This window comes from Zingiber officinale, chromosome 8A (assembly GCF_018446385.1).
Source record: "Zingiber officinale cultivar Zhangliang chromosome 8A, Zo_v1.1, whole genome shotgun sequence".
Lineage (NCBI taxonomy): Eukaryota > Viridiplantae > Streptophyta > Magnoliopsida > Zingiberales > Zingiberaceae > Zingiber > Zingiber officinale.
Genome location: NC_056000.1, coordinates 32156905 through 32181614, shown reverse-complemented (window position 1 = coordinate 32181614; position 24710 = coordinate 32156905). Strand labels below are relative to the sequence as shown.

The following is a 24710-nucleotide window of genomic DNA, read 5'->3' as shown; positions in this document are numbered from 1 at the left end:
GCATCGTTCAACTGTTTGCTGCTAACGAGACGATCCGGCTGAGCCATAACAAGACCCCGACGACCCAAAGCTGCGAATTTCAAATTTCTGTTGTCGGTATAATTTCAGTTCAGTTAAATTGTAATATTCCTCTTGTAATATTTGCGTGATTATAGTTGTTGCCAAAAGTAAACGCTCAACGAGCGTGGGCCTTGGAGTAGGAGTCGCCACAAGCTCTGAACCAAGTAAATCGTTGGTGTTTGCAATTGTTCTTGTTTACTTTATTTCCGCTGTGTTACTCGTTGTTTTTCCGAAACGAAAAGTGAAAGCCATGAGCACTATTCACCCCTCTCTAGCGTATCTCGATCCAACAATTGGTATCAAAGCGGGGGCGCTTCGATTTGGTGCAACTACCAATCAAGCATATTTTTCGTGGTGATTTTCAGTTTTTCGGAGTCGACCGAGATCAGTATTATTGCCGCCTTCCGATCTTGTTTTTTTTCGTATTCGAATTTTTTCTCGAAGTTAGTGCAACACCACTCGAGCTCACGTGTTTGTTTTCTTTTAACCCGCACTACTAAATCCAAGACCTAGAATTGGAATTTTTGTTATTTGTTTTTCTGTGTGCGAGATTTATTTCTCAAATAACCCATCAAGAAGACTATAGCACAGCCCGACCACCACTTTTCTTCGGAGAAGACTTCGGCTACTGGAAGGGTCGAATGAAGTCCTACCTCTAAACTCAGTTTGAGGTATGGATAATCATCAAGACCGACATTTCGCTTCCACTTGACGGCGCAAGAAAACTTGTATCATGCGAAAACTGGGAACCCAGCATAATAAGGAAGGTAGAAACCAACGCAAAAACAACGTGTATCCTTCAATGCGACTTTACAAAGAAGGAGCTGAATCGAGTCGGCCCATTCTCAAGTGCAAAAGAAGAGGCCGACCCATTTTCAAGTGCAAAAGAAGGGGTCAACTTGATTCAGCTCATCCTTTGAAAGGTCGCATTGAAGGATACATGTTACTTTTGTATTGACTTCTACCTTCCTTATTATGTTAGGTTTTACTAGCAGTGTCAGTCCTAAGGTGACTAAGATGGGGCTAGAGCATAGGGCCCCACCTCCTACATGACCCATTTTTTTTAATATTTTAAAAGTAACTGTTAATCAGTGGAAAATAATAAGTGGACCTTATTTTTTAATTAAATAATAAAGGTGGGTCCTATTTTTTTTAATTTTGATATATTTTTTTAAAATAAATGCTAACAAAACCATGTCGTATTCGGAAAAAAAAATAAATTAAAATAATCTAAATATAAATTTTAAAATATTATAAATTTTTTATAAAAGTGTCTAATAAAAAAAGAAAAATATGAAATATGCACGCAACAACGGACTTTTTTTCCTTAGCCTTTTACTATTGTCATCTCCCTAAATCATAAAATTCTTAAATATAAATTTAATTTATGTGTTCAGTTAATAAAATTATTTTTATAATATTAATTTTATTATTTTTTATATAAATACAGAAAATATAATATTTTTTTACCGGACTATTTAAAATCTAGGACCGACTCATAGCAACAAATAAAAGATTTCTGAATCAAATGCAATACTCGATTGTTTAGAAATCAATCGACTAATGAACAATTACATTCAATTATTCATGGTAAAATAGAATTGTTAAGAGTCATTTTGCTTGTACAACAGTTGAATTCAATCAATGAAACAATAAATTAATGGTGATGATTGATAATCGAAAATCAATCTCAACCTACAGACTATAAAAAAGGATTTTAAAGAGATTTCGAAGCCGATTGGGATTTTATAGACAAGTGTTATTATATTTCCCAACAGACATTATAAAGCAATCACAAAGAGCTGAAAGTAAAATTATTTTAATGTAAATTATTTATTTAATTCTTCGCATTTTGTATGATTGTTTTATTTTTATATTGCTTGTATATAAGTTTTGTAAGATATTTTTCCGCTTTCAAAAAGTATCTAATTATCAAGAGAGAATTAATGGTGATTTTGCTAGGACAGTAGGATGAGAAGTAGGAAACGAAGATCCAAAACGCGTTAAATTAGTTTCTAGTATTGTGCGTTTATTTGTATTTTTGCTGGCCGTTGCGTTAAATTTTTAGTGGATGTATGATTATTGAACGAATATGTGGTAAAAAATAATTTATTCGTCTTAATGTTATTGAAAAAAATAAATTATGTGCTAGTCGAGGTAAATATCTCCTATATGTGTTAATTATTATTTTAAAATTTAATAGTCATCTAGATTTTTTTTTTTTTTTTTTTTGTGTAAATCTGAGATAAATTGATAGAGACGTTATCAAAAAAATGTATTCATCATTTGTTATAATTGAAAAAGATAAATTATGAACTGTTATTAATCATTAATATATGATAAAATATATATATGGTAAAATATAAAATAACAATGGTGATTGAACGAACATGAATGACATCCCTCGAGCGGCGTCAACGATCCCAACGTAAATATCCGTACAAAGTTTAAAAATTTTCTTTTTTGGCACGGCACGGCACGGACAGTCACCTGTATCAAGGTTAATTCGATCCTATCTGTATAATATCTGTATAGGCACTGCCTCAATTTTTCATATTGAGATGATAGAATCCACACATAAGTAGTGGATCCCAACCTGTATTACCTGTATCAGGTAACTCAAATGTCACATTACAAAAAGTGTAAAAAGGAGAGATAAATTCGTCAAAGTCAACGAAGTCGCTGTGGATGCTCGATTTCTTTCTCTATAAATGTCATCGCACTTGGGAATCGATCGACGGGAGGGAGCAATTTTTAGTTGCAGAGATCGGAGCGCGAATTGTGGAAGAGGAGATGACGAGAACAGGTTTGCGCGGTCTTTTGATTTCTTACTCCTTCGGCCGCCGTGGCGGATCGCCGGCGCCGTCACCGCAGCCGGCTCCGCAGCAGAGGCAGAGTCTTTCGGACGCACTGATGGAGGACCTCGTGGCGGCGGTTGAGGCCGCCATCGCCAAGTGGAAATCTGATGTCGTGCTCTTCAGCGACGAGCGCCGGGCGGAGGTGCGTGCGTTTCTCGCCGACGTGAGCAGCCTCCAGCACGCTATGCTCCTGTTAGTCTCCGGCACGGGGGCCGCGGGGTCGTCGTCGTCGTCCCAAGCTGCTCTTGTGAGCGCCCAGTCTGTAATGCAGGCCACCATGCGCCTCCTCGAGAAAGAGTTCCACCGAGCCCCCACGGGCGGGATCAGCCGGTTATGACATGGTATTCTTGTATCATGAGTCGGGAGGTCGAAGGTCTGCGGCAGCAATTGCGATAACATCAATATCTGTCCGTGCTAAACACCTAAGACCGCCATGTCATAGCTGGGCCCGTATTCACCGTGATTTACTCCCTCTCATACTTGTGGGGCCGGGGTGAGGGGGCCGCTGGGTTGGCGGTTCCAACCTTTTGTATCATGAGAAAGAGTTCCACCGGCCCCCCGCGGGCTGGATCAACCGGTTAAGGCGTGACATCCTTGCACAATGAGTCGTAGGATCGAAGGTCCACGGACACGCACTGGATGAATAATCTGAGCCGACTGTGTTAAATTCTGGAGACACCACGCTTTAACCGGGCCAGCATTCACCGCTGATTTACCTCCTCTTAGGATCCCGGTGGAGCCAGGCTTAGGGGGCCGCTGGGCGGCGGGACCCGCCTTTTGCACAATGAGAAAGAGTTCCACCGGATTCTCACCGATAACCGCCACAGATTCTACCAGAAAGCTGTCTCCGTCCGGTCCTCCTCCCGGTCGAATGCCTCCGAGGGAAGGGAGGGTGACAGCGTCGGTGGCGTTGGGGCAGAGGAGTCTGCCGGTGAAGTCAAGCGCACCGCGGCCTCTGCCATGACCGACCTTCGGGCCATCCCGAGACCATGGTCTCCGCCGGCTACAGCAAGGAGTGCGTCAAAGTCTATAAGCTCCTCCGCAAGTCCGTCGTCGACGAGGGACTCCGGCGACTCGAGTTCGACCAGATCGCCCCAAATTCGCATATTCACAAGCTGGACTGGGCGGCGCTCGAGATCAAAATCCGATCATGGCTCCTCGCCGCTAGCGCCGCCGTCTCCATTCTGTTTTCCGGCGAGCGGATTCTCTTGGATCACGTCTTCGCCGGCCGCGACTCCATCCGCGAGTCTATCTTCGGCGACATTTCCGGCGATTCCGCTGCTCAATTCCTCCGGTTCCCAGAGGCGGTGGCGAAATCGAAGCGGTCGATGGAGAAGATGACTCTGCTTCTGGACCTCTACGACACCGTCTCCGAGCTGCTGCTGGAGGTGGACTCCGTGTTCTCTTTTGAGTCTACGGCGCCCGTCCGGGATCAGGCCCTCGCTTCGCTCTCCAAGCGAGGCGAGGCGATACGCACCACCATCACCGACTTCGAAGCGGCACTCCAGACAGAGCACTTAACGTCTCCGTTGCCCGGCGGCGGAGTCCACCCGCTCACGCGTCGAACGATGGAGTACATCGCCGTGCTCGCGGACTACGAACCCACACTAACCAAGATCTTCGACGGCTCTCACACGGCAGTGTCGTTGTCGCCGTCGATTGGCGAGCACGGGGAACGATTGGAGGTAGCCAGGCTGTTGGCGTGGCTGATGCTGGCGCTGCTCTGCAAACTCGATGCGAAGGCTGTGACGTACCGGGATGCCGCCCTGTCGCACCTCTTCCTCGCGAACAACTTCCAATACGTGTCGAACAGGGCGCAGGCGTGCTCGCTGAGGGAGGAGTGGGCGGCCCGGCAGGCGGCAAAAGCGAGGTATCACGCTGAGAGGTACGAGCAGGCAGCGTGGGTGAAGGTGGCGTCGGCTGTTCCGGCGAGGGAGGTGTCGCCGGAGGAAGCGCGGGAGCGGCTGCGGTTGTTCAGCGCGGAGCTGGAGGCGGCGCTCGCCTCTCAGGCTGGGTGGGTGGTGGAGGACACCGGGATGAGAGAGGAAGTGCGCGATGCGGTCCGCGGGATGGTTCTTCCGGCGTACCGGAGCTTCTACGAGAGTTGGAAGGCGACGCCGGCGGTGGCGTCGGTGGCTAGGTTCTCGCCGAAGGATGTCGGCGTCCTGATAGCGGAGCTCTTTGCCAGGTCGGACCACGGACCCGGTCCGGATTCTAATTCGGGTTATCGGATTGAGCACAACACCAACTCCTCCCGGTTGCGCTGTTCTCGGTCTATTTAAATTTTGATACTGGCGCCAAGACAAATGGATCCGAGTGTGCGACTAAATCTATCAATATTGCATTGAAAAGCACGAATCTTAAAGCAATCGATGCTTAATTGCTCAAATTTTATCCATGGTTTTCTAATTATATAATTCTGCTCATGTTAAGTCATTTCAATGCTAATGCAATTATTCATCGCCATACAAGATTACCGACACTTATAAAAGGTATCGATAATCATATCGCAAGAAGCCTTAGATAAATAAATAAACAAATATATGTCTAACCATCTTAAGCTTTGCTTATGAAGTCTTCAAAGCCAAGCTCACCAGTATTCGAGTTCATTTACGAATATTTACGAACCGCAAGGCGAGACGGGCAAAGGGAAAAACAATACGATGTATCGAGCAAAGGATCCCTATTCACAGATAAGTAGCAATTTATATCCCTTGGTTTGGATAAGATAGATGAAGTAAAATAACTGAAGTTTCGATACAAGAACCAACAATCACCTTATCTAAAAATTTATAGTGAAAATTTGCTGACCCTAAAACTAAAAGAACCAAAGGAGAGATTGAAGGTGAGACTGAGTTAACATACAGAACAGGAATCACAAAAGAGTATTTGGTGTAGAAGTTCGAATGAACTGATCAGTTCTATTCTGCCCTCTCTATAAATCACTTTTGGATTGACTGCTTGGTTTCTGTCCGGTAGAATTGCCGTCTGCTATCTGAGGTCTCAAACTCGGTTAATACTGCACACGCATTGCAGCAATGACAAGTGCCTGGTATAAGCCGTGGATGGGGTACTAGCCCTGAAGCATTGGGTCAATCATCGAGGGGAACCCCTCTTATTTCGGTCCTTGAACAATGGCTTTGATCAAGCATGGAACAAAGAAAAAACATTCTGAAGTGCTGAACAAAAGTGATTGCAATTAAGAGAATAATCGGCAAAACGACAATAACATCTCACTTAACGATGTCATGAGGCATCTTGGAATAACGACAACTAGTATCCAAAAACCATACATGATAATTGCAAATATTAACTGAATGCTTAAAATGAAACAGAATAGAGATGGCTAATACATATTAGAACAATAAAATGGTCGGGAAAGGAAACAAAAAAGATACTCACCCAGGAAACAAGATTCTGCTCGCCTGGACGTCTAGAACAATAAATTGCTCTTCTTCCGGTTATAAGTTCTAAAAGAACAACTCCAAAGCTATAAATATCAGACTTTATTGTTAGTTGCCCGGCCCTTGAATATTAAAAGGTGCACAGTACCCATATGTGCCCATCACTCGGGTGGAGACATGAGTATTATCACCAATAGGACCAAGCTCTGCCAGTCCAAAATCTGACAACTTAGGGTCATAGTTCTCGTCGAGCAGAATGTTCAAACATTTTAGATCATGATAAATCACAGGAGGATTTACATTGTCATGCAGGTACCCTAATCCTTTCGCTGCCCAGCAGCTATTTTCATTCTGTGATGCCAGTCGAGCTGCCTCTTATCTGAAGAAAGGTCTCCTGCATCAACATGAACTTTATTCTTCAATCAGAATTCACATATAACCATATTCACTATCAGAAATGCACTAAAAGAACTGTTTATGAATACCATGGAGTTGACCTTCCAAGGATCCAAGCGGCATATATTCATAAACCAAAAGCCTTAGATCTCCATCAACACAATACCCAATCAGATTAACAAGGTTAGGATGGTGAAGTAGACCAAAGATCATAACTTCAACAAGGAACTCCCTGTTTCCTTGTACACCATTGAGATCAAGCTGCTTTATTGCTACTGTCTGTCAAAAGAAACGTAAATTCTTGGTTACCATCATAAAGCAAGTCTTCATGTACTCTACAGGAAACTAGTGTAAATAAACCAAATAAAATTTTCAAATGTGACCTTGTTTTACTCTTACCTTAAGTGGAGGATCAATCAAGATCACACTTAGGTCAGCCCGGTATGTCCATGAATCTATTTCCTTCCCTATGAATTCTGGTGTCGATAAGAATTCTACTTATTTTAGTTCATATGTTATAGTATGAAAATACAATAACAATTTGTTATGTAAGGGAACAAAAAGAGAAGCGAGATAGGAAACGTATTAATAGAAAATGTTAGGATGGTTAACTTTGTGTTCCAAGTTAATGATATTCAAAGTTCAGACTTATTATTTGAAGTTAAGATATAAAAACAGACTTCAAAGTTACAACTTTACTAGGACAGTGAATGGGCAAGACTATCATATTGAAAACTAACCTGTTGGATGCTTTCCAACCTGCCTTTATAAACTCGACCAAATCCACCTTCACCCAAGAGACAATCATCCCTGAAATTGTCAGTTGCCGCAGCCAGCTCTTTAAATGGAGATGTCTTGGGAGTAGCTTGCGAAGAACCACATCTTGAGATTTCTTTTCCTTAACTGAACCTTTAGAACCACATCTTGAGATTTTCTTTTCCTTAACTGAACCTTTCTTCGTCAAGTTGATTGAGAATTTTGACTCTGACTTTGAATTTCCTGATATTAGACGCAGAAATGATTAATTTTCCCATCAGCAATGGAAAGAGTAGGTACAAGCTGATCAAGGTTCACACTTTTATAGTCAATCGTTTGCCCAAAACTTAACACCCAATCATACATTAACAATCAACTGATTGCTAATCAGACAGTTTTTATCAGAACAAAGAAATCCATCTTTGAAAAAATTACATGAAGGGTCACATTGTTGTTAAATAGCATCAAACAGAATTCACAAGGAGGTCTATGACATTTGATTCCCTTGAAGAACAAAGTTGATATCAGTGATTCAACAACAGAAACATGCACAAGAAGGCAAAATTCTATTCAATGCTCCAAAAGTAGCCGAGGATAAAAAATCCAACTTCCAGAAAGAAACTAGAAAAATCCATGAGTTCAAGGAAGACAACGAAATCAAACCACCAGATTCCGCCACCCTTGTCGCCGTCGTGGAAGGAGAAACCCTAATCGAATCAAATTGCGGGAAAAAAGAGGGCATTTTGCGGCAGGGATTTCTCACACTACCCAGCGGTGGCCGGGGGATCCGCTGAGCCAAATCGTCGGCCGTGAGCGGTTTGTTCCAGGGAATGCAGCCACCCATGACAGCGCCACCACGGATGCTCCTCGGACTCCTTCCTACTGCTCGCCTTCTTCCGCCTCGCTTCGGCGATTGAAGCAAGAGGGGAAACGGGAACGGCCGAGGAAGAGAAATAGGAAGAGCTTAAAATGGGAGGCTTCTCGATGATAAGCGCGTTCTTCCGCGAACCGACCAGCACATGTATCCAATACAATGGTCAAAATGCGAACCTTCTTTTTATTCAGCAATTTACCAAATAGTATATCTAATATGAATGGATCAAAAATACATGTCGCTTTGTAAGTGCATTTTCAATTCTATCTTCTGATAAATCTAAATTTTATATATATATATATTTTTTAATTAATTTTCTCCCTCTCCTTTTTCTCTCTCTCTCTAGGTTTAGTATTTCTAAGATGATAAGAAATTAAAATATGCTATGAGATCACATATTGAAAATTTTGACGATTCTTACTTATTATATTTTAATATATCTAAGAAGTTAAAATAAATAATAAATAGTATATTTGAATTTCTTGCAACTCCAGAAATCCACATAAACTGAAATGAATGCAATCGAAACTCTCTAGGTTAAAATCCACGGATAGACCTAGAGAACTTCGATTATATCATTTTAGTTCTTGTAGATTTCTAGGATTGCAAGAAATTCAAATATGTTATTCATTGTTTATTTTGACTTCTCGGATGTGTTCAAATGTAATAAGAAAGAATCATCAAAAATTTTTACGTTGGACGAATCACATAATGTAACGCCCAGCAATTTCATATGAATTTCTTTTAAGAATAAGATAAAATGAAACCAAAAAGAAAAGAAAAAGAAGAGTGGTCAAGGCTTGAACCTTGAACCTCTTAACAAGTGGTAAGTTTTAAGTAGGATGAGATAACCAATAGCCCCGGAGGAAATATTGTTAGAAAAGAAATGAAATTTATGGTTAAGGGTAGGGAGGGTGAAGGGACACCTTTCTCCCTTCACTTAGAAGAAAAGTTTATCTTTCCTTTCTCCCTCCACTTAGAATGAAAAGTTCATTTCCTTTTCTTCCTTCATTTAGAATAAATGGAAATAAGAGAAAGAAAAGTTATTCTTTTACTTCTTCCTCCTTCTTCTCCCTCCACCGAAACCCTAAGCCTCTTCTCTCCCATTACTGAATTCAAGTTAAAGGTTTCTTCCTAGGAAAACTTCACAAAGAGAGGTCCTTAAAACATATTTCTTCTTACAAAAAAAAAAGGAAAAGGGAGTTCTAGAAGCGAAAAGTCTTCTTCTTCTTCTCCACCAAGGGTATTTTCTTAGTAAACCAAGCAAGAGGATGTAAGTATTTCCTCTCATCTGCGGTACAAGTAGTTTTCCTCGTTGTTTTGTTTATGTGGCTTAAAAACCTAGGAACATGCCCTTGTAATGTTTCGTCCAAGAAGAAATAAAAGGCTTAGGGAAGTTTAAACTCCAATTAGACTTGCTTATGTTTTCTCTCATGATACCTAAGATGTTATGTGATGTTATTAAGATGCTATCCATGATTTATGTAGCTTAAAAACCTAGGAACATGCCCTTGAAGTTTCGGCCAAGAAGAAATTAAAGGCTTAGGGAAGTTTAAACTCCAATTAGACTTGCTTATGTTTTCTCTCATGATACTAATATGTTATGTGATGTTATTAAGATGCTATTCATGATTTATGTAGCTTAAAAACCTAGGAACATGCCCTTGAAGTTTCGGCCAAAAAGAAATAAAAGGCTTAGGGAAGTTTAAACTCCAATGAGACTTGTTTATGCTTTCTCTCATGATATCTAATATGTTATGTGATGTTATTAAGATGTTATTCATGATTTATGTAGCTTAAAAACCTAGGAACATGCCCTTGAAGTTTCAGCCAAGAAGAAATAAAAGGCTTAGGGAAGTTTAAACTCCAATGAGATTTGCTTATGCTTTCTCTCATGATACCTAATATGTTATGTGATGTTATTAAGATGTTATTCATGATTTATGTAGCTTAAAAACCTAGGAACATGCCCTTGAAGTTTCAGCCAAGAAGAAATAAAAGGCTTAGGGAAGTTTAAACTCCAATGAGATTTGCTTATGCTTTCTCTCATGATACCTAATATGTTATGTGATGTTATTAAGATGCTATTCATGATTTATGTAGCTTAAAAACCTAGGAACATGCCCTTGAAGTTTCGGCCAAGAAGAAATAAAAGGCTTAGGGAAGTTTAAACTCCAATGAGACTTGCTTATGTTTTCTCTCATGATACCTAAGATGTTATGTGATGTTATTAAGATGTTATTCATGATTTATGTAACTTAAAAACCTAGGAACATGCCCTTGAATTTTCGGCCAAGAAGAAATAAAAGGCTTAGGGAAGTTTAAACTCCAATGAGACTTGCTTATGCTTTCTCTCATGATACCTAATATGTTATGTGATGTTATTAATGTTGGAGTGTATACTGAAAGCCTAAGCTTTGTAAACATTCATTATGAATAAAAAATCACATTTGGTCTAATTATCTACATTTGTTTGTAGTTGTTCATTTAATTTATATTGTAGATAACATAGTATGTGGTGTCACATACAGAAGATGATGTTATCAGTACCTTATAAATTATAAACAGTAGCTCACGACCAGAATGGAAAGGAACCAACCATTAGAAGGTCGTAGTGTAATTAGGTATTAGTTTATCTTGACTATATAATTACACTAGTACACTCAGAGTGTATTGAGTAGGACCATTTGAGGTCGTTCTTTTTATACTGACTTTATAAAGGAACAAAGACCTCAGTTATTATGGAAGTGTGTGCTCTTAATCCTAATATAATAACAAGCACATATGTTTGATATTTATTTCTTTAATTTATCAATGGGTGAGATTTAGTTCGATGAATCAATAAACCCGATAAATTGGGAAATGGTATCACTCATAGTGTGTGTTGTTGATTATAGAAGGAAACTGTGTCCTAGTGATACTAGGTTGATAATGTCCTCAAGAGGAGCTCATAAAGATTGTCATGTTAAACCTGCGGTGGACTTAGTCCGACATGATAATAAGGTTGAGTGGTACTACTCTTGGACTTAGATATTAATTAAATGAGTTGTCAGTAACTCACTTAATTAGTGGACATTCGATATCTTAAACACAGGGAGACTAACACACTCATAATAAGAAGGAGCCCAAAAATGTAATTTGGGATTGGTGCGGTAGTTCAATGATAGTTCTCTAGTGGAATGAATTATCATTGATAAAATTAAGTTGTGTGTTCGGGGCGAACATGGGATGCTTAATTTTATCGAGAGACCAAAATCAATTCCTCCTCTCGGTCCCTATCGTAGCCTCTTATTTATATAGTACTATACCCACATATACCCACCTTCTATACCCACCTAAAGGGGGCCGGCCAAGCTAGCTTGGGAACCAAGCTAGGGCCGGCCTAAGCTTGGGTTTAAGGTGGCCGGCCCTAGCTTGAACCCAAGCTAGTAGGGCCGGCCATAATTAATTAAAAAGAAAATTTAATTTTAATGTTTATTATTATGTGGAAGATTTAATTTAAAAGAGAATTAAAATTAAAATATCTCTCTTGTAAAAGATTTACAAAAAATTAAAGAAAGAGATTAGATCTCTTTCCTTATTTGTAGATTGGAGAGATGTTTTATTTTCTCTTTAAAATTATTCACATGTTAATAAAATTAAAATTATAGATATTTCCTTTTATTAACCATGAAGAGATTTTAAAGAGAAATTTTATTTTTTAAAATTTCCGGAAACAAATAAGGAAAGTTTTAATTGTTGATTGAAACTTGTCAAATTTGCTTCTATTGATTTGGCCGGCCATCATTGTTTAATTGGGGAAATATTATTTTATTTTTCTCAATTAAATCATGTCAAGGAAATTAAGGAAAATTTATTGTAATTAAATTTCCTAATTTACCTAGGCCAAGGAATATAAAAGAAGGGGTGAGGGTGCCTTCACAAGACACAACATCTATTATTCCTCTCCCTCTTTTGTTCCTTGGTGTGGCCGGCCATCATCTCCTTCTCTTCCTCTTGTGGTGGCCGAACCTCTCCCTCTCCCTTGGAGTTCTTGTGGTGGCCGGATACTACTCGGAGAAGAAGAAGAAGAAGGAGAGAAAGCTAGCATCTCTTGGAGCTTGGTTAGTATTTTGGTTTTTCTCCTTGGTAAAGCTTTTCTTTTGTGGCCGAACCTTGCTTGGAGGAGAAGAAGGTGGTTGGTGGTTTCTCATCTTGGAAGATCGTTGCCCACACAACGTCCGAGGTTAGAAGAGGAATACGGTAGAAGATCAAGAGGTTTTTCTACAAGGTATAACTAGTAATTTCTATTTCCGCATCATGCTAGTTATTTATGGAAATAATACCAAATACAAGAGGCTTACGTTCTAGTATTTCGAATATGTTTTTTCGAAGTTGTGTTCTTTTGTTTCTTTCTTTTCCTTGTGATTTGATTGTTCTCTTTGGTTAACCTAAAGTTATTTTAGGAAATTAAATATTAGCTTTCTATTAAAGGTTTTGTCTAGTCGGTGGTGGTTGCTCCCATATCCAAGAAGGCCATGTGCCTCGCCACGTCGATATTGGGAACCTTTATGGAAATTAATATTTAATGGAATTAATAACTTAAGGAGACTTGGGTCGAACGTGTTAAGTTCCGCAGAGATCCAAGTCAAAAACCTAAAGAATAAATAGATTAAATTTTGGATCAAACGTGTTAAGTTCATGCGATCCAAAATTTAATTTAAAAGAACACATGGTAGCTAGGAAAGGTTCGGACCTTTGTACAAAATTTTTGCAGTGGAACCTATAGGTTTTCCGAGTAGCAACCAACAATTGGTATCGAGCTAGGGTTTGCCTGCGTATTTGGTATTTAGTTTAATTATGCACATGTCATACATAATTTAGGCAGGATAATAGTAGGATGTGCTAACTTTGTGGATGCAGGATCCAACTATTATGGCTTTTAGTTAATTATGTGTGTGATTGGACCCTTGGACATGTCAAGGGCAATTTATATGTGTGTGCATGATTGTATTAAAATACAGCAGGAGCTGTATTTAGTTTTATTAGGATTTTATTTTTGATCTAAATACATGTACATTCCTTTTATGGAATATAGGATCAAAAATGTAAAATTCTATTTATGTCGCGGATCGAATCTTGCAAAGCGTGGAACCTTCTAAGGACTAGAGGCGCAGCGGAACTAGGAGCAAGATGGATGCGGCAGCTAGACCCTAGGCGGTGGCCAAATATGGCAGCAGCTTGGGATGACAACACACGGAGGACAATTTAGAGATAAAAGCCATAATAGTTGAAAATTAAATTTTCTATTTATTGCTTTTATATTGTGCTGTGTGTGCATGTTAGTTTACAAGTCTAGTAGGCTAGCATAGTTAAAATTCCTCATTTATAAATAACTAAGTGGGAGAGGGATTTTTAAATAAATCCCATGGTCTCCATTACTGGTTTGTAAATGATGCAAACAAGCTTGCGCGTTGGCTCTGAGTGCCTTCCTCCATAACGGATGAGCTTGTTTGTGGATCACTAGAACAGACTTCCATTTTTGGATGACTATAGGAAATTAATTAAGAGCGTGTGATCTTCCCCAACGGAAGGGGCATAATCTTATTAATGGACTTAGTGTCAAGTAATGGTATACACTTAGACACATCTAATCGTATCCTCCCCAACGGAGTCACTATTATTATTTGTGTGACCAAATAATACCAACTATTAATTTTATTTGTCAAAAGTTAGGTTGACAAGATAATAAAATTAATGGGTTAAACCCTCCTTTACAAATGTTGAATTTGTATACGTCCACACTAACGTGGCATACAAAATTCACGGTGTGATGAGGTGTTGGTTAATTTAAAATAGTATTGTTTGAGGAATCAATATTATTCTAAATTTAGAGTTCGACCAAAAGTTATTTGTGATTCTTAGGATGTCTTTCAACCCACTGTCCATCATACTTCAACAGAATAGACTTACTGGACCAAACTACATAGATTGGAAAAGAAACACGGACATTGTTCTTCTGCTGAAAGCTATAAATATGTCTTGACTGAGCATTGCGCCTCATGGTGAATCTACCCAAGAGGAGATTGAATATCATAGGAAATGAGTAAAAGCGGATGAGATGGCGCGGTGTTACATTTTGGCTTCAATGTCAAATGTATTGCAACATCGGCATCAAGATTTACCAACAGCTTATGATATTATGAACAATCTCAAGGAACTCTTTAGTCATCGGGATCAGGCTTCTAGGCAAGAGGCTATGAGAAAATTAATGACAACCACCATGACAGAAGGTACTCCCGTGAGGGACCATATCCTAAAGATGATGGCTTATCTGAACAAAATACAAATCCTTGGAGGAGAAATTGATGGGAAACCCAGATCGATATGATCCTCCAAACGCTACCTAGAAGTTTTGAGCGGTTTCGCCTGAACTATAATATGAATAAGAGGGTTTATTCATTAGCGGAACTATTGATAGAACTTCCAGCAGAAGGATTATTTCGTCACAATGCTAATTCACTATGCTGAAAATGGTTCTACTTCTAAACCGAAAGGAAAGAATTATAAGAAACAAGCGGGTTCAGCAAAGAAAGTGAATAAAACGCAGATTACGGGAGTCAAAGCTTGAATGAAGAAGCCGAAGGGAAAGTGCTTCATCTACAAGCAGGCAGGACATTGGAAGGCGGACTGTCCTCGTACGAACCAACACAAAGGTATATCTCCTACTCTAGTTGTTGAAACCTGTTTAGCGGTGTTATCTACCAGACACTGTGTGAATATGAGGAGCCATGATCATGTCTGCAATTCCTGCAGGGGTTCCAGGAAACCCGACTATCTGAAGGGAGATTACCGTCTACATGGGCAATGCTACTAAGGTGGCATTGTTGCGAGACGTCTACTTATATTTTAGTAGAAATAAAATTTGGTTTTAAGAAATTGTCTTTATGTACCCGTTTTAGAAAGAATTTAATTTCGTTTCTAAACTGCTTTTAGATGGATATTCGGTTTCTTTCGAACGATGTAGTTATTAAAAGAAATAAAGTGATTATCTGCTACGGTACATTAGTTGACAATTTGTATACTTTAAATCCAATTTCTTCCACAAAGCAAAACATGGAAATTTATAACTCATCTTCTAATTCTAATAAGAGAAAAGAACCTTCGCAAATGAACCAAGCATATCTTTGGCATCTAAGGCTTGGACATATTAACTTAAGTAGGATTCGAGGCTTATAGCCGATGGACTTTGAGTTCATTTGAGTTGGAAAATTTTCCAACTTGTGAATCTTGCTTGGAAGGTAAAATGACCAAGAGGCCGTTCAAGGCCAAGGGGTATAGAGCCAAAGAAGTGTTAGAGTTGGTTCACTCTGATTTGTGTGGTCCTATGTCTGTCCAGGCAAGAGGAGGTTTTGAATATTTCGTCTTTTTCATAGACGATTATTCAAGATATGGATACATTTACCTAATGCGCCGCAACTCCGAGTGCTTTGATAAGTTCAAAGAATACAAGGCTGATGTGGAGAAACGACTAGGTAAAAGTATCAAGACACTATGATCTGATCGTGGTGGCGAATACCTCTTAGGAGAGTTTAGGAATTACTTATCGAGGCCGGGATTCAATCCCAATTATGCGCACTGGAACACCCCAGCAGAATGGTGTGGCGAACGAAGGAATAGGACTCTTATGGAGATGGTTAGATCAATGATGAGTTATTCAGAATTACCAAATTCGTTTTGGGAATATGCTCTGGAAACAGCAGTGTACGTTCTGAACTTAGTACCTTCTAAATCAGTTTCTTCTACTCCCATAGAATTGTGGAATGGGCGAAAACCCAGTCTGAGACATATTCGGATTTGGGGTAGTCCAGCACATGTCTGAAACCAGATCTTGATAAGTTAGAATCTCGTACTGAAGTTCGCGTGTTTGTAGGATATCCCAAAGGAACAAAAGGTGGTTTATTTTATAGTCCTAAGACCGGAAGGTCATTGTTAGCACCAATGCCCGCTTTTTAAGAAGACTATATAATGGATCACAAGCCCAGAGTAAAGTCGTTTTAGAAGAACTTAGAGAGACATGTCTACTTCAATACCAACAGGACAAGATGAAGTACCACAAGAGACGCAACACGTGTCACACATGATACACAACCACGGATAGTGCCTCGTCGTAGTGGGAGGGTTGTGAGGCGACTGAAAGATTCATGTTTTGGGAGAGTCTTGGACTTGATCCCGGAAAACATGATCCCGATCATATAATGAAGCACTCCAAGATATAGATGCAAAGACAATGAAATGCGATGAATTCCAAATAGAGTCTATGTACTCTAATAAGGTCTGGAGCTTGTAGAACCACCGATGGTGTAAAAGCCGTTGGATGCAAGTGGATCTACAAAGGAAAAGAGGGATGACGGAAGGTAGAAACCTTCAAAGCTAGGCTTGTTGCGAAAGGGTACACTCAGAAAGAGGGAATCGATTATGAGGAAACCTTTTCACCGGTAGCCATGCTTAAGTCTATCCGGATACTCTTATCCATTGCTGCTCATATGGATTATGAGATTTTGGCAAATGGATGTCAAGACAGCTTTCCTTAATGGAAGTCTTGAAGAGAACATCCATATGAAGTAACCAGAAGGATTTATTGAAAAAGGCAAAGAGCATCTAATATGCAAGCTCAATCGGTCCATTTATGGACTGAAGCAAGCTTCAAGGTCTTGGAACATCCGGTTTAATGAAGTAATCCAGTCATATGGATTTATTCAAAGTCCGGATGAGTCTTGTGTATATAAGAAGTGTAACGGAAACGTGGTGGTATTTCTTGTACTATACGTAGATGATATTTTGTTAATTGGCAACAATGTCAAGGTATTTTCAGACGTAAGGGTATGGTTGTCCAAACAATTTGATATGAAGGACTTAGGAGAATGTGCACATATTCTTGGGATCAAAGTTATAAGGGATCGCAAGAAAAGAATGTTGTGTCTATCCCAAGCTTCATATATAGATACAATCCTTGCTCGTTTTAGCATGCAAGACTCCAAGAAAGGTTTCTTACCTTTTAGACATGGAGTAGCTCTATCTAAAGAGATGTCTCCAAAGACATCAAAAGAGATAGAGGACATGAAAGCAGTTCCTTATGCTTGGTGTAGGAAGCCTAATGTATGCAATGCTATACACGAGACCCGATATCCGTTTTGCCGTAGGCATGGTCAGATATCGAGTAACCTGGACAAGGACATTGGACTAAAGCATATATTAAAGTACACGAGAAGGACTAGGGATTATATGCTAGTTTACCAAGCGGATGATTTGCTCCCTATGGGTGATTTTGATTTTCAATCGATAGGGACAATAGTAAGTCTACATCGGGCTATGTGTTTACTTTAGGAGGTGGAGCCATTTCATGGAGGAGTGTTAAGCGAAAATGCGTTTGGACTCAACCATGGAAGCTGAGTATGTAGCCTCTGAGGCAGCTAAAGAAGCGGTATGGCTCAGGAACTTTCTAATGGACTTAGATGTGATTCTGGTTTGCCCAAGATCATCACAATTTATTGTGATAATAGCGGTCCGATTGCAAACTCGAAGGAACCACGAGCTCATAAGGCGAGTAAACATATAGAGCGCAAGTACCACGATACGAGATATCGTGAAGCGAGGAGAAGTTGTCATCGCCAAGATTGCATCACGGATAACTGGCGATCCTTTCACTAAGGCCCTTCCGAAAGCTTTCGATCGGCATGTGGAGGAATGGGAATCAGATGTATGGTAGAAGATATGGCAGCTTAGTCATTAGTATAAGTGGGAGGTTGTTGGAGTGTATACTGAAAGCCTAAGCTTTGTAAACATTCATTATGAATAAAGAATCACATTTGGTCTAATTATCTACATTTGTTTGTAGTTGTTCATTTAATTTATATTGTAGATAACATAGTATGTGGTGTCACATACAGAAGATGATGTTATCAGTACCTTATAAATTATAAACAGTAGCTCACGACCAGAATGGAAAGGAACCAACCATTAGAAGGTCGTAGTGTAATTAGGTATTAGTTTATCTTGACTATATAATTACACTAGTACACTCAGAGTGTATTGAGTAGGACCATTTGAGGTCGTTCTTTTATATTGACTTTATAAAGGAACAAAGACCTCGGTTATTATGGAAGTGTGTGCTCTTAATCCTAATATAATAACAAGCACATATGTTTGATATTTATTTCTTTAATTTATCAATGGGTGAGATTTAGTTCGATGAATCAATAAACCCGATAAATTGGGAAATGGTATCACTCATAGTGTGTGTTGTTGATTATAGAAGGAAACTGTGTCCTAGTGATACTAGGTTGATAATGTCCTCAAGAGGAGCTCATAAAGATTGTCATGTTAAACCTTGCAGTGGACTTAGTCCGACATGATAATAAGGTTGAGTGGTACTACTCTTGGACTTAGATATTAATTAAATGAGTTGTCGTTAACTCACTTAATTAGTGGACATTCGATATCTTAAACACAGGGAGACTAACACACTCATAAGAAGGAGCCCAAAATGTAATTTGGGATTGGTGCGGTAGTTCAATGATAGTTCTCTAGTGGAATGAATTATCATTGATAAAATTAAGTTGTGTGTTCGGGACGAACATGGGATGCTAATTTTATCGGAGACCAAAACCAATTCCTCCTCTCGGTCCCTATCGTAGCCTCTTATTTATAGAGTACTATACCCACATATACCCACCTTCATACCCACCTAAAGGGGCCGGCCAAGCTAGCTTGGGAACCAAGCTAGGACCGGCCTAAGCTTGGTTAAGGTGGCGGCCCTAGCAGAACCCAAGCTAGTAGGGCCGCCATAATTAATTAAAAGAAAATTTAATTTTAATGTTTATTATTATGTGGAAGATTTAATTTAAAGAGAATTAAAATTAAAATATCTCTCTTGTAAAAGATTTACAAAATTAAAGAAAGAGATTAGATCTCTTTCCTTATTTGTAGATTGGAGAGATGTTTTATTTTCTCTTTAAAATTATTCACATGTTAATAAAATTAAAATTATAGATATTTCCTTTTATTAACCATGAAGAGATTTTAAAGAGAAATTTTATTTTTTAAAATTTCCGGAAACAAATAAGGAAAGTTTTAATTGTTGATTGAAACTTGTCCAATTTGCTTCTATTGATTTGGCCGGCCATCATTGTTTAATTGGGGAAATATTATTTTATTTTTCTCAATTAAATCATGTCAAGGAAATTAAGGAAAATTTATTGTAATTAAATTTCCTAATTTACCTAGGCCAAGGAATATAAAAGAAGGGGTGAGGGTGCCTTCACAAGATACAACATCTATTATTCCTCTCCCTCTTTTGTTCCTTGGTGTGGCCGGCCATCATCTCCTTCTCTTCCTCTTGTGGTGGCCAAACCTCTCCCTCTCCCTTGGAGTTCTTGTGGTGGCCGGATACTACTCGGAGAAGAAGAAGAAGAAGGAGAGAAAGCTAGCATCTCTTGGAGCTTGGTTAGTATTTTGGTTTTTCTCCTTGGTAAAGCTTTTCTTTTGTGGCCGAACCTTGCTTGGAGGAGAAGAAGGTGGTTGGTGGTTTCTCATCTTGGAAGATCGTTGCCCACACAACGTCCGAGGTTAGAAGAGGAATACGGTAGAAGATCAAGAGGTTTTTCTACAAGGTATAACTAGTAATTTCTATTTCCGCATCATGCTAGTTATTTATGGAAATAATACCAAATACAAGAGGCTTACGTTCTAGTATTTCGAATATGTTTTTTCGAAGTTGTGTTCTTTTGTTTCTTTCTTTTCCTTGTGATTTGATTGTTCTCTTTGGTTAACCTAAAGTTATTTTAGGAAATTAAATATTAGCTTTCTATTAAAGGTTTTGTCTAGTCGGTGGTGGTTGCTCCCATATCCAAGAAGGCCATGTGCCTCGCCACGTCAGTACTGGGAACCTTTTATGGAAATTAATATTTAATGGAATTAATAACTTAAGGAGACTTGGGTCGAACGTGTTAAGTTCCGCAGGAGATCCAAGTCAAAACCTAAAAGAACAAATAGATTAAATTTTGGATCAAACTTGTTAAGTTCCGCAGGCGATCCAAAATTTAATTTAAAAGAACACATGGTAGCTAGGAAAAGGTTCAGACCTTTGTACAAAATTTTTGTACAGTGGAACCTATAGGTTTTCCGAGTAGCAACCAACAATTAAGATGCTATTCATGATTTATGTAGCTAAAAAAACCTAGGAACATGCCCTTGAAGTTTCGGCCAAGAATAAATAAAAGGCTTGGGGAAGTTTAAACTCCAATGAAACTTGCTTATGTTTTCTCTCATGATACCTAATAATGTTATGTGATGTTATTAAGATATTATTCATGATTTATGTAACTTAAAAACCTAGGAACATGCTCTTGAAGTTTTGGCCAAGAAGAAATAAAAGACTTAGGGAAGTTTAAACTCCAATGAGACTTGTTTATGCTTTCTCTCATGATACATAATACGTTATGTGATGTTATTAAGATGCTATTCATGATTTATGTAGCTTAAAAACCTAGGGACATGCCTTGTAAGTTTCGGCCAAGAAGGAAATGAAAAGGCTTAGGGAAGTTTAGTTCCAACTAGACTTGCTTATGTTTTCTTCTATGTTATGCTATGTATCATGTGATATTAGTTTAAAGTTTCATGCTTAAAGTTGCTTAAAAGAAACCTAGATTCATGCTCTATAGGTTTCGGCCAAGACTTGAAATTAGGATTAGAAACTCATTTATGCTTGCTAAAAGTCTCACTTGCTATGTCATGTATCATGTGATATTAGTTTAAAGTTTCATGCTTAAAGTTGCTTAAAAGAAATCTAGAAACATGCTTTATAGGTTTCGGCCAAGACATGGAATTAGGGTTTGTAGAAAGTTCAAAACTCCAACTATGCATGATAATGATTCTCTATGATATGCTATGTGATATGTGAACCTTATGTCACCATGTTATGCTTATGCAAGGCTTATGTATGATGAAATGCCTAAGAGTTGCTTCCTTATAAGTTGAGATTAAGAGCACTCTCTATGATATGACAAGGAACATGATATGCTATTTTACTTTTGTATGGCTTGTACCGGACCCTAAGCATGGTCCAGGGGATGGGCTCCTACATCGCCGCTAGGTCGAAGCACGAGCCTAGTTCCCTAGTAGGTTCAGGATTAGCTACCTCGGATTTATTTAGGGATGCGCGCAATTCATGTATGTGGTATAATGCCGAACCCTCATGTTGAGATTTATGTTTAAGTATTTATATGATATATGTTTTCAAAAGAACATTTTTGCATATACTTATTTCATGCTATTTGATTTTTATACTTCATGAAGATGCTCTCTTGTGATATGTCTATGATGCCTAGATGAACATGCTACTACCTTATGCTTATGCTCTCGTATGCTATGTTTATGATTCGCCCAAAAGAGTATGACACTACTTTATGCTAGTATGCAAATGTTAAAGCTATATGTTGGTTAGATGAACATGTCACTACTCTATATTAATTCATGATGTATGTTTTTTTTTGTGAGTAGGAAATGATCTTACTAAGCCTATGTGCTTATAGTTTTACTTTTCTTGTACTGCAGACAAGGGTAAAGAATGGCTAAACTAAAGAGAGCAGCAGGAGGGACAAAAGATGTGTGTGACAGTGACATGGTGGAAGAGATCTGTTTTGTGTTTTAAGACTTATACATATTCTAAGTTCTGCATGTTAACTTGTTTTTCTACTTGATGCTTTGGATGGTTGATGCTTAATGTGAACTTATACTCTCTTTTGCTTCCATGAAACCTTGAAATGTTAGGCACTTGTTTAAGTAGAGAATTGTTAAGATCCTTCTCATCATGCTTGAATTGTTAAGTGATGAATGATTAGATACTTGATTTATGCTTCGAACCCCACCTTCTTGTTCATAAATTGTGTTTAGACTCCTGCATCTCTATCATGTTAGTTATCATGAACTTTCTTAAAAAAAAATACCAAGTGCCCCTTTAGAGAACGATATACATGTTTAGTAGTTCATTCCCTCTTATTTGGTACGCTTTATGTTCTAGTTAAAAACAATCATGTATCATGTTTCAAGTAATAGATATTAAATCAGGTTATATGTATGAATGCTAGCATGTTCACATGTTTTGTTTATATGCTTAAATTTAATTCCTTCCGCTGCAATAATTGCATATGCATGTATCTTCACGTAGCGTCGCCCTTGCTATCAGTAGAGAAAGGGCGGGCGTTACACATAAGACCCAACATGTACCTAATATGGTCTCTCCAAATATATTTAAATGTTATAAAAAAATTAATTAAATCCTATAAAATATTATCATATATTCATCCATGGTGGCATACGTTATTCATCCATGCAAAGAGGGAAGAAAGAGGAAAGAGAAAAAAATAAATAGAAAGTCACATGCATAGGAGAGAGAAAAAGAGAAGAGGAAAAAAATTATTGAGAAAAAAATATAAAAAAAGTTAGATTTATGATGAGGATAAAATAAGAAGTGCATTTGAAAAGATAAAAAGAAAAATATTAAAATAGAACATATCTTTTGATCAATTCAGAAAATTAGATGCATTTGATAAATTGCTGTTTTTTATTCTTCTCCGCATTCAGCGTGTTCCCTCCAGCAGCAGCCAAAAACCTTTGCCGCTGCTGTGCCGGAAGTCAGCGGCACAGCCCAAACAGCCCAATGCCCATCTTGAGTCGCCTCAATATTGAATAAATATCCTTCTCCATTTCACAATTAATTCTCTTTAAAGGATGCTGACTGGCATGAAATAGACTCTCTGGATTCCATATATTTCCTGACTTTGATCGATCTAGCACATTTTTTACTGTTTTCACTTGTCTATAAGAAACAATTTGTTTAGTCACTCCAGAGGCTGATCTTCTTGCCTCCAGAGATTAACTGAATTTTCAGGAGAGATAACATCTATCATAAAGAAAATTGTATACTACATATTGTTCTTCTATTGTAATAAAAGATAATTATACGTATATCAGATGTCAGGTTACGTTAAAAGAGGTAAATCATAGAATTAATTTATAGTTTACCGTCAAGTTGATTAATAGTATGAGAGATTTTTTTCCTGAGAGGATGCGTAGGGCCGACCCTGAAGTATATCACCAGGGGTGACGATCAAGGGCCCCTAATGTTTAGGGGCCTCAAATTTGACATGTACATATAATATATATTATATATAATTAAATTGTTTTAATAAAAATCTAAAAAATATATTTTATTAGATTATTTTAATAAAGGTCTATATATATATATATATATATATATATATATATATATTGTTGAATTGTTTTAATAAAGGTAAAAAAATCTATTAAAATTTAAGAAAGAATTCTAAAAAAAGAAGAGAAAGAAAAAAAAAAAAGAAAATAAACGATTTTTTTTCTCTTTCCAAAATTTTATTTATGGTACATTAATTTATTTACATAAGTCATAACACTTTAAAGAATAAAGTATGAATCTTGAACATTAATCCTCCTGTCTTCTCTTTGGAATCTCTTCTAATTAAATTAGAAAAGTTTATTCTCCAATTAAAATTTTAGTTTCATCAATATCATCATTCATCAATATATAAACTTTACCAACTTATCTATATTTTTTCTTATCATCAATATTCAATATTGATTTTTAATATTATATTGGAGTTAATATTTTATGATTTTTTTTACAAATTTAAAAGAGTTTAAATGAATTATCCCAATATTAATCATCATATAATAGATTATATTGATTGCTTTAAGCACAAACTAAGTTTTATTATCTTTTAACTATTATTTTCACTGCTTGTGTTTGTTTCATTGTTAGTTTTGTTACTGGTTTTGTATGTTTTATTTTTACACTTAAAATTTGTAGTACAAATATATTTTTAAAAAAATATCAATCTCGGAGTATTAAAAGAAACAAAAGAAAAAGAGTAGAACAAATTATTAAAACTCATAAAGGTGTTCTTAGTAAAAATTTTTAAAGCTAACTTTTCAATTGGAGATTCAGTCGATGAATTACAAGAAGAAAGTCAAGAAAAACTAAATGATCATGCAACAAATAAATAGCAATCAAGTAATCAAGAAAAACTAAATAATCATGCAATCAATGAGCAAGAAAAATTGAGAGAAAATGATCATAATCATGCAACGAATGAGTAGAAAAAATTGAGGGAAAATGATGATCATGATTTGAATGCAAATGGCTTGACAATTTTATGTATTGAAAATGAGTTGTTAGAAAAACTTGATTTTGAAGATCTTATTGATAATTTTACTTCTCAAAATGCTAGAAGATATAGATTTTTTCAATAATTATTTTATACTTATTTTTTTTGTATTTGTAAGTAT

The 24710-nt window shown here is 37.7% G+C and overlaps 2 protein-coding genes across 6 annotated transcripts; one reads left to right on the top strand and one right to left on the bottom strand.

Annotated features, from left to right (window-relative positions):
* Positions 1-3907: 3907 nt before the first annotated feature.
* Positions 3908-5200, top strand: LOC122010673 (exocyst complex component EXO70H1-like). Its single transcript, XM_042567181.1, has one exon. The coding sequence runs from the start codon at positions 3908-3910 to the stop codon at positions 5198-5200; it is 1293 nt and encodes a 430-aa protein (XP_042423115.1).
* Positions 5201-5612: 412 nt separating this feature from the next.
* On the bottom strand, positions 5613-8455 carry LOC122008334. Of its 5 annotated transcripts, XR_006119269.1 has the most exons (6): positions 8141-8455; positions 7459-7717; positions 7118-7194; positions 6808-6997; positions 6321-6716; positions 5613-6097 (listed from the first exon to the last, which is right to left on the bottom strand). XR_006119269.1 is itself a non-coding variant. In XM_042564050.1 (4 exons), the coding sequence occupies exons 1-3, from the start codon at positions 8316-8318 to the stop codon at positions 6991-6993; spliced, it is 444 nt and encodes a 147-aa protein (XP_042419984.1). In that variant the 5' UTR covers positions 8319-8450; the 3' UTR covers positions 6392-6716; positions 6808-6990. The 5 variants fall into 5 exon arrangements, 2 of the variants coding, with proteins under 2 accessions (XP_042419984.1, XP_042419983.1); XR_006119268.1 differs by lacking the exon at positions 5613-6097 and having other exon boundaries at positions 6392-6716; positions 8238-8448; XR_006119267.1 differs by lacking the exon at positions 5613-6097 and having other exon boundaries at positions 6392-6716; positions 8243-8448.
* Between the last annotated feature and the right edge of the window lie 16255 nt (positions 8456-24710).

Excerpts from the sequence above, each read along its gene's own strand:
- LOC122010673 (XM_042567181.1), top strand. The coding sequence starts at position 3,908 with ATGGTCTCCGCCGGCTACAGCAAGGAGTGCGTCAAAGTCTATAAGCTC.
- LOC122008334 (XM_042564049.1), bottom strand. The coding sequence starts at position 8,318 with ATGGGTGGCTGCATTCCCTGGAACAAACCGCTCACGGCCGACGATTTG. Across the intron at positions 7,718-8,140 it reads GACAAGGGTGGCGGAATCTG|GAAATTCAAAGTCAGAGTCA; the intron begins GTGGTTTGATTT and ends GTCTAATATCAG. Across the intron at positions 7,195-7,458 it reads GGTTGGAAAGCATCCAACAG|AATTCATAGGGAAGGAAATA; the intron begins GTTAGTTTTCAA and ends TATCGACACCAG.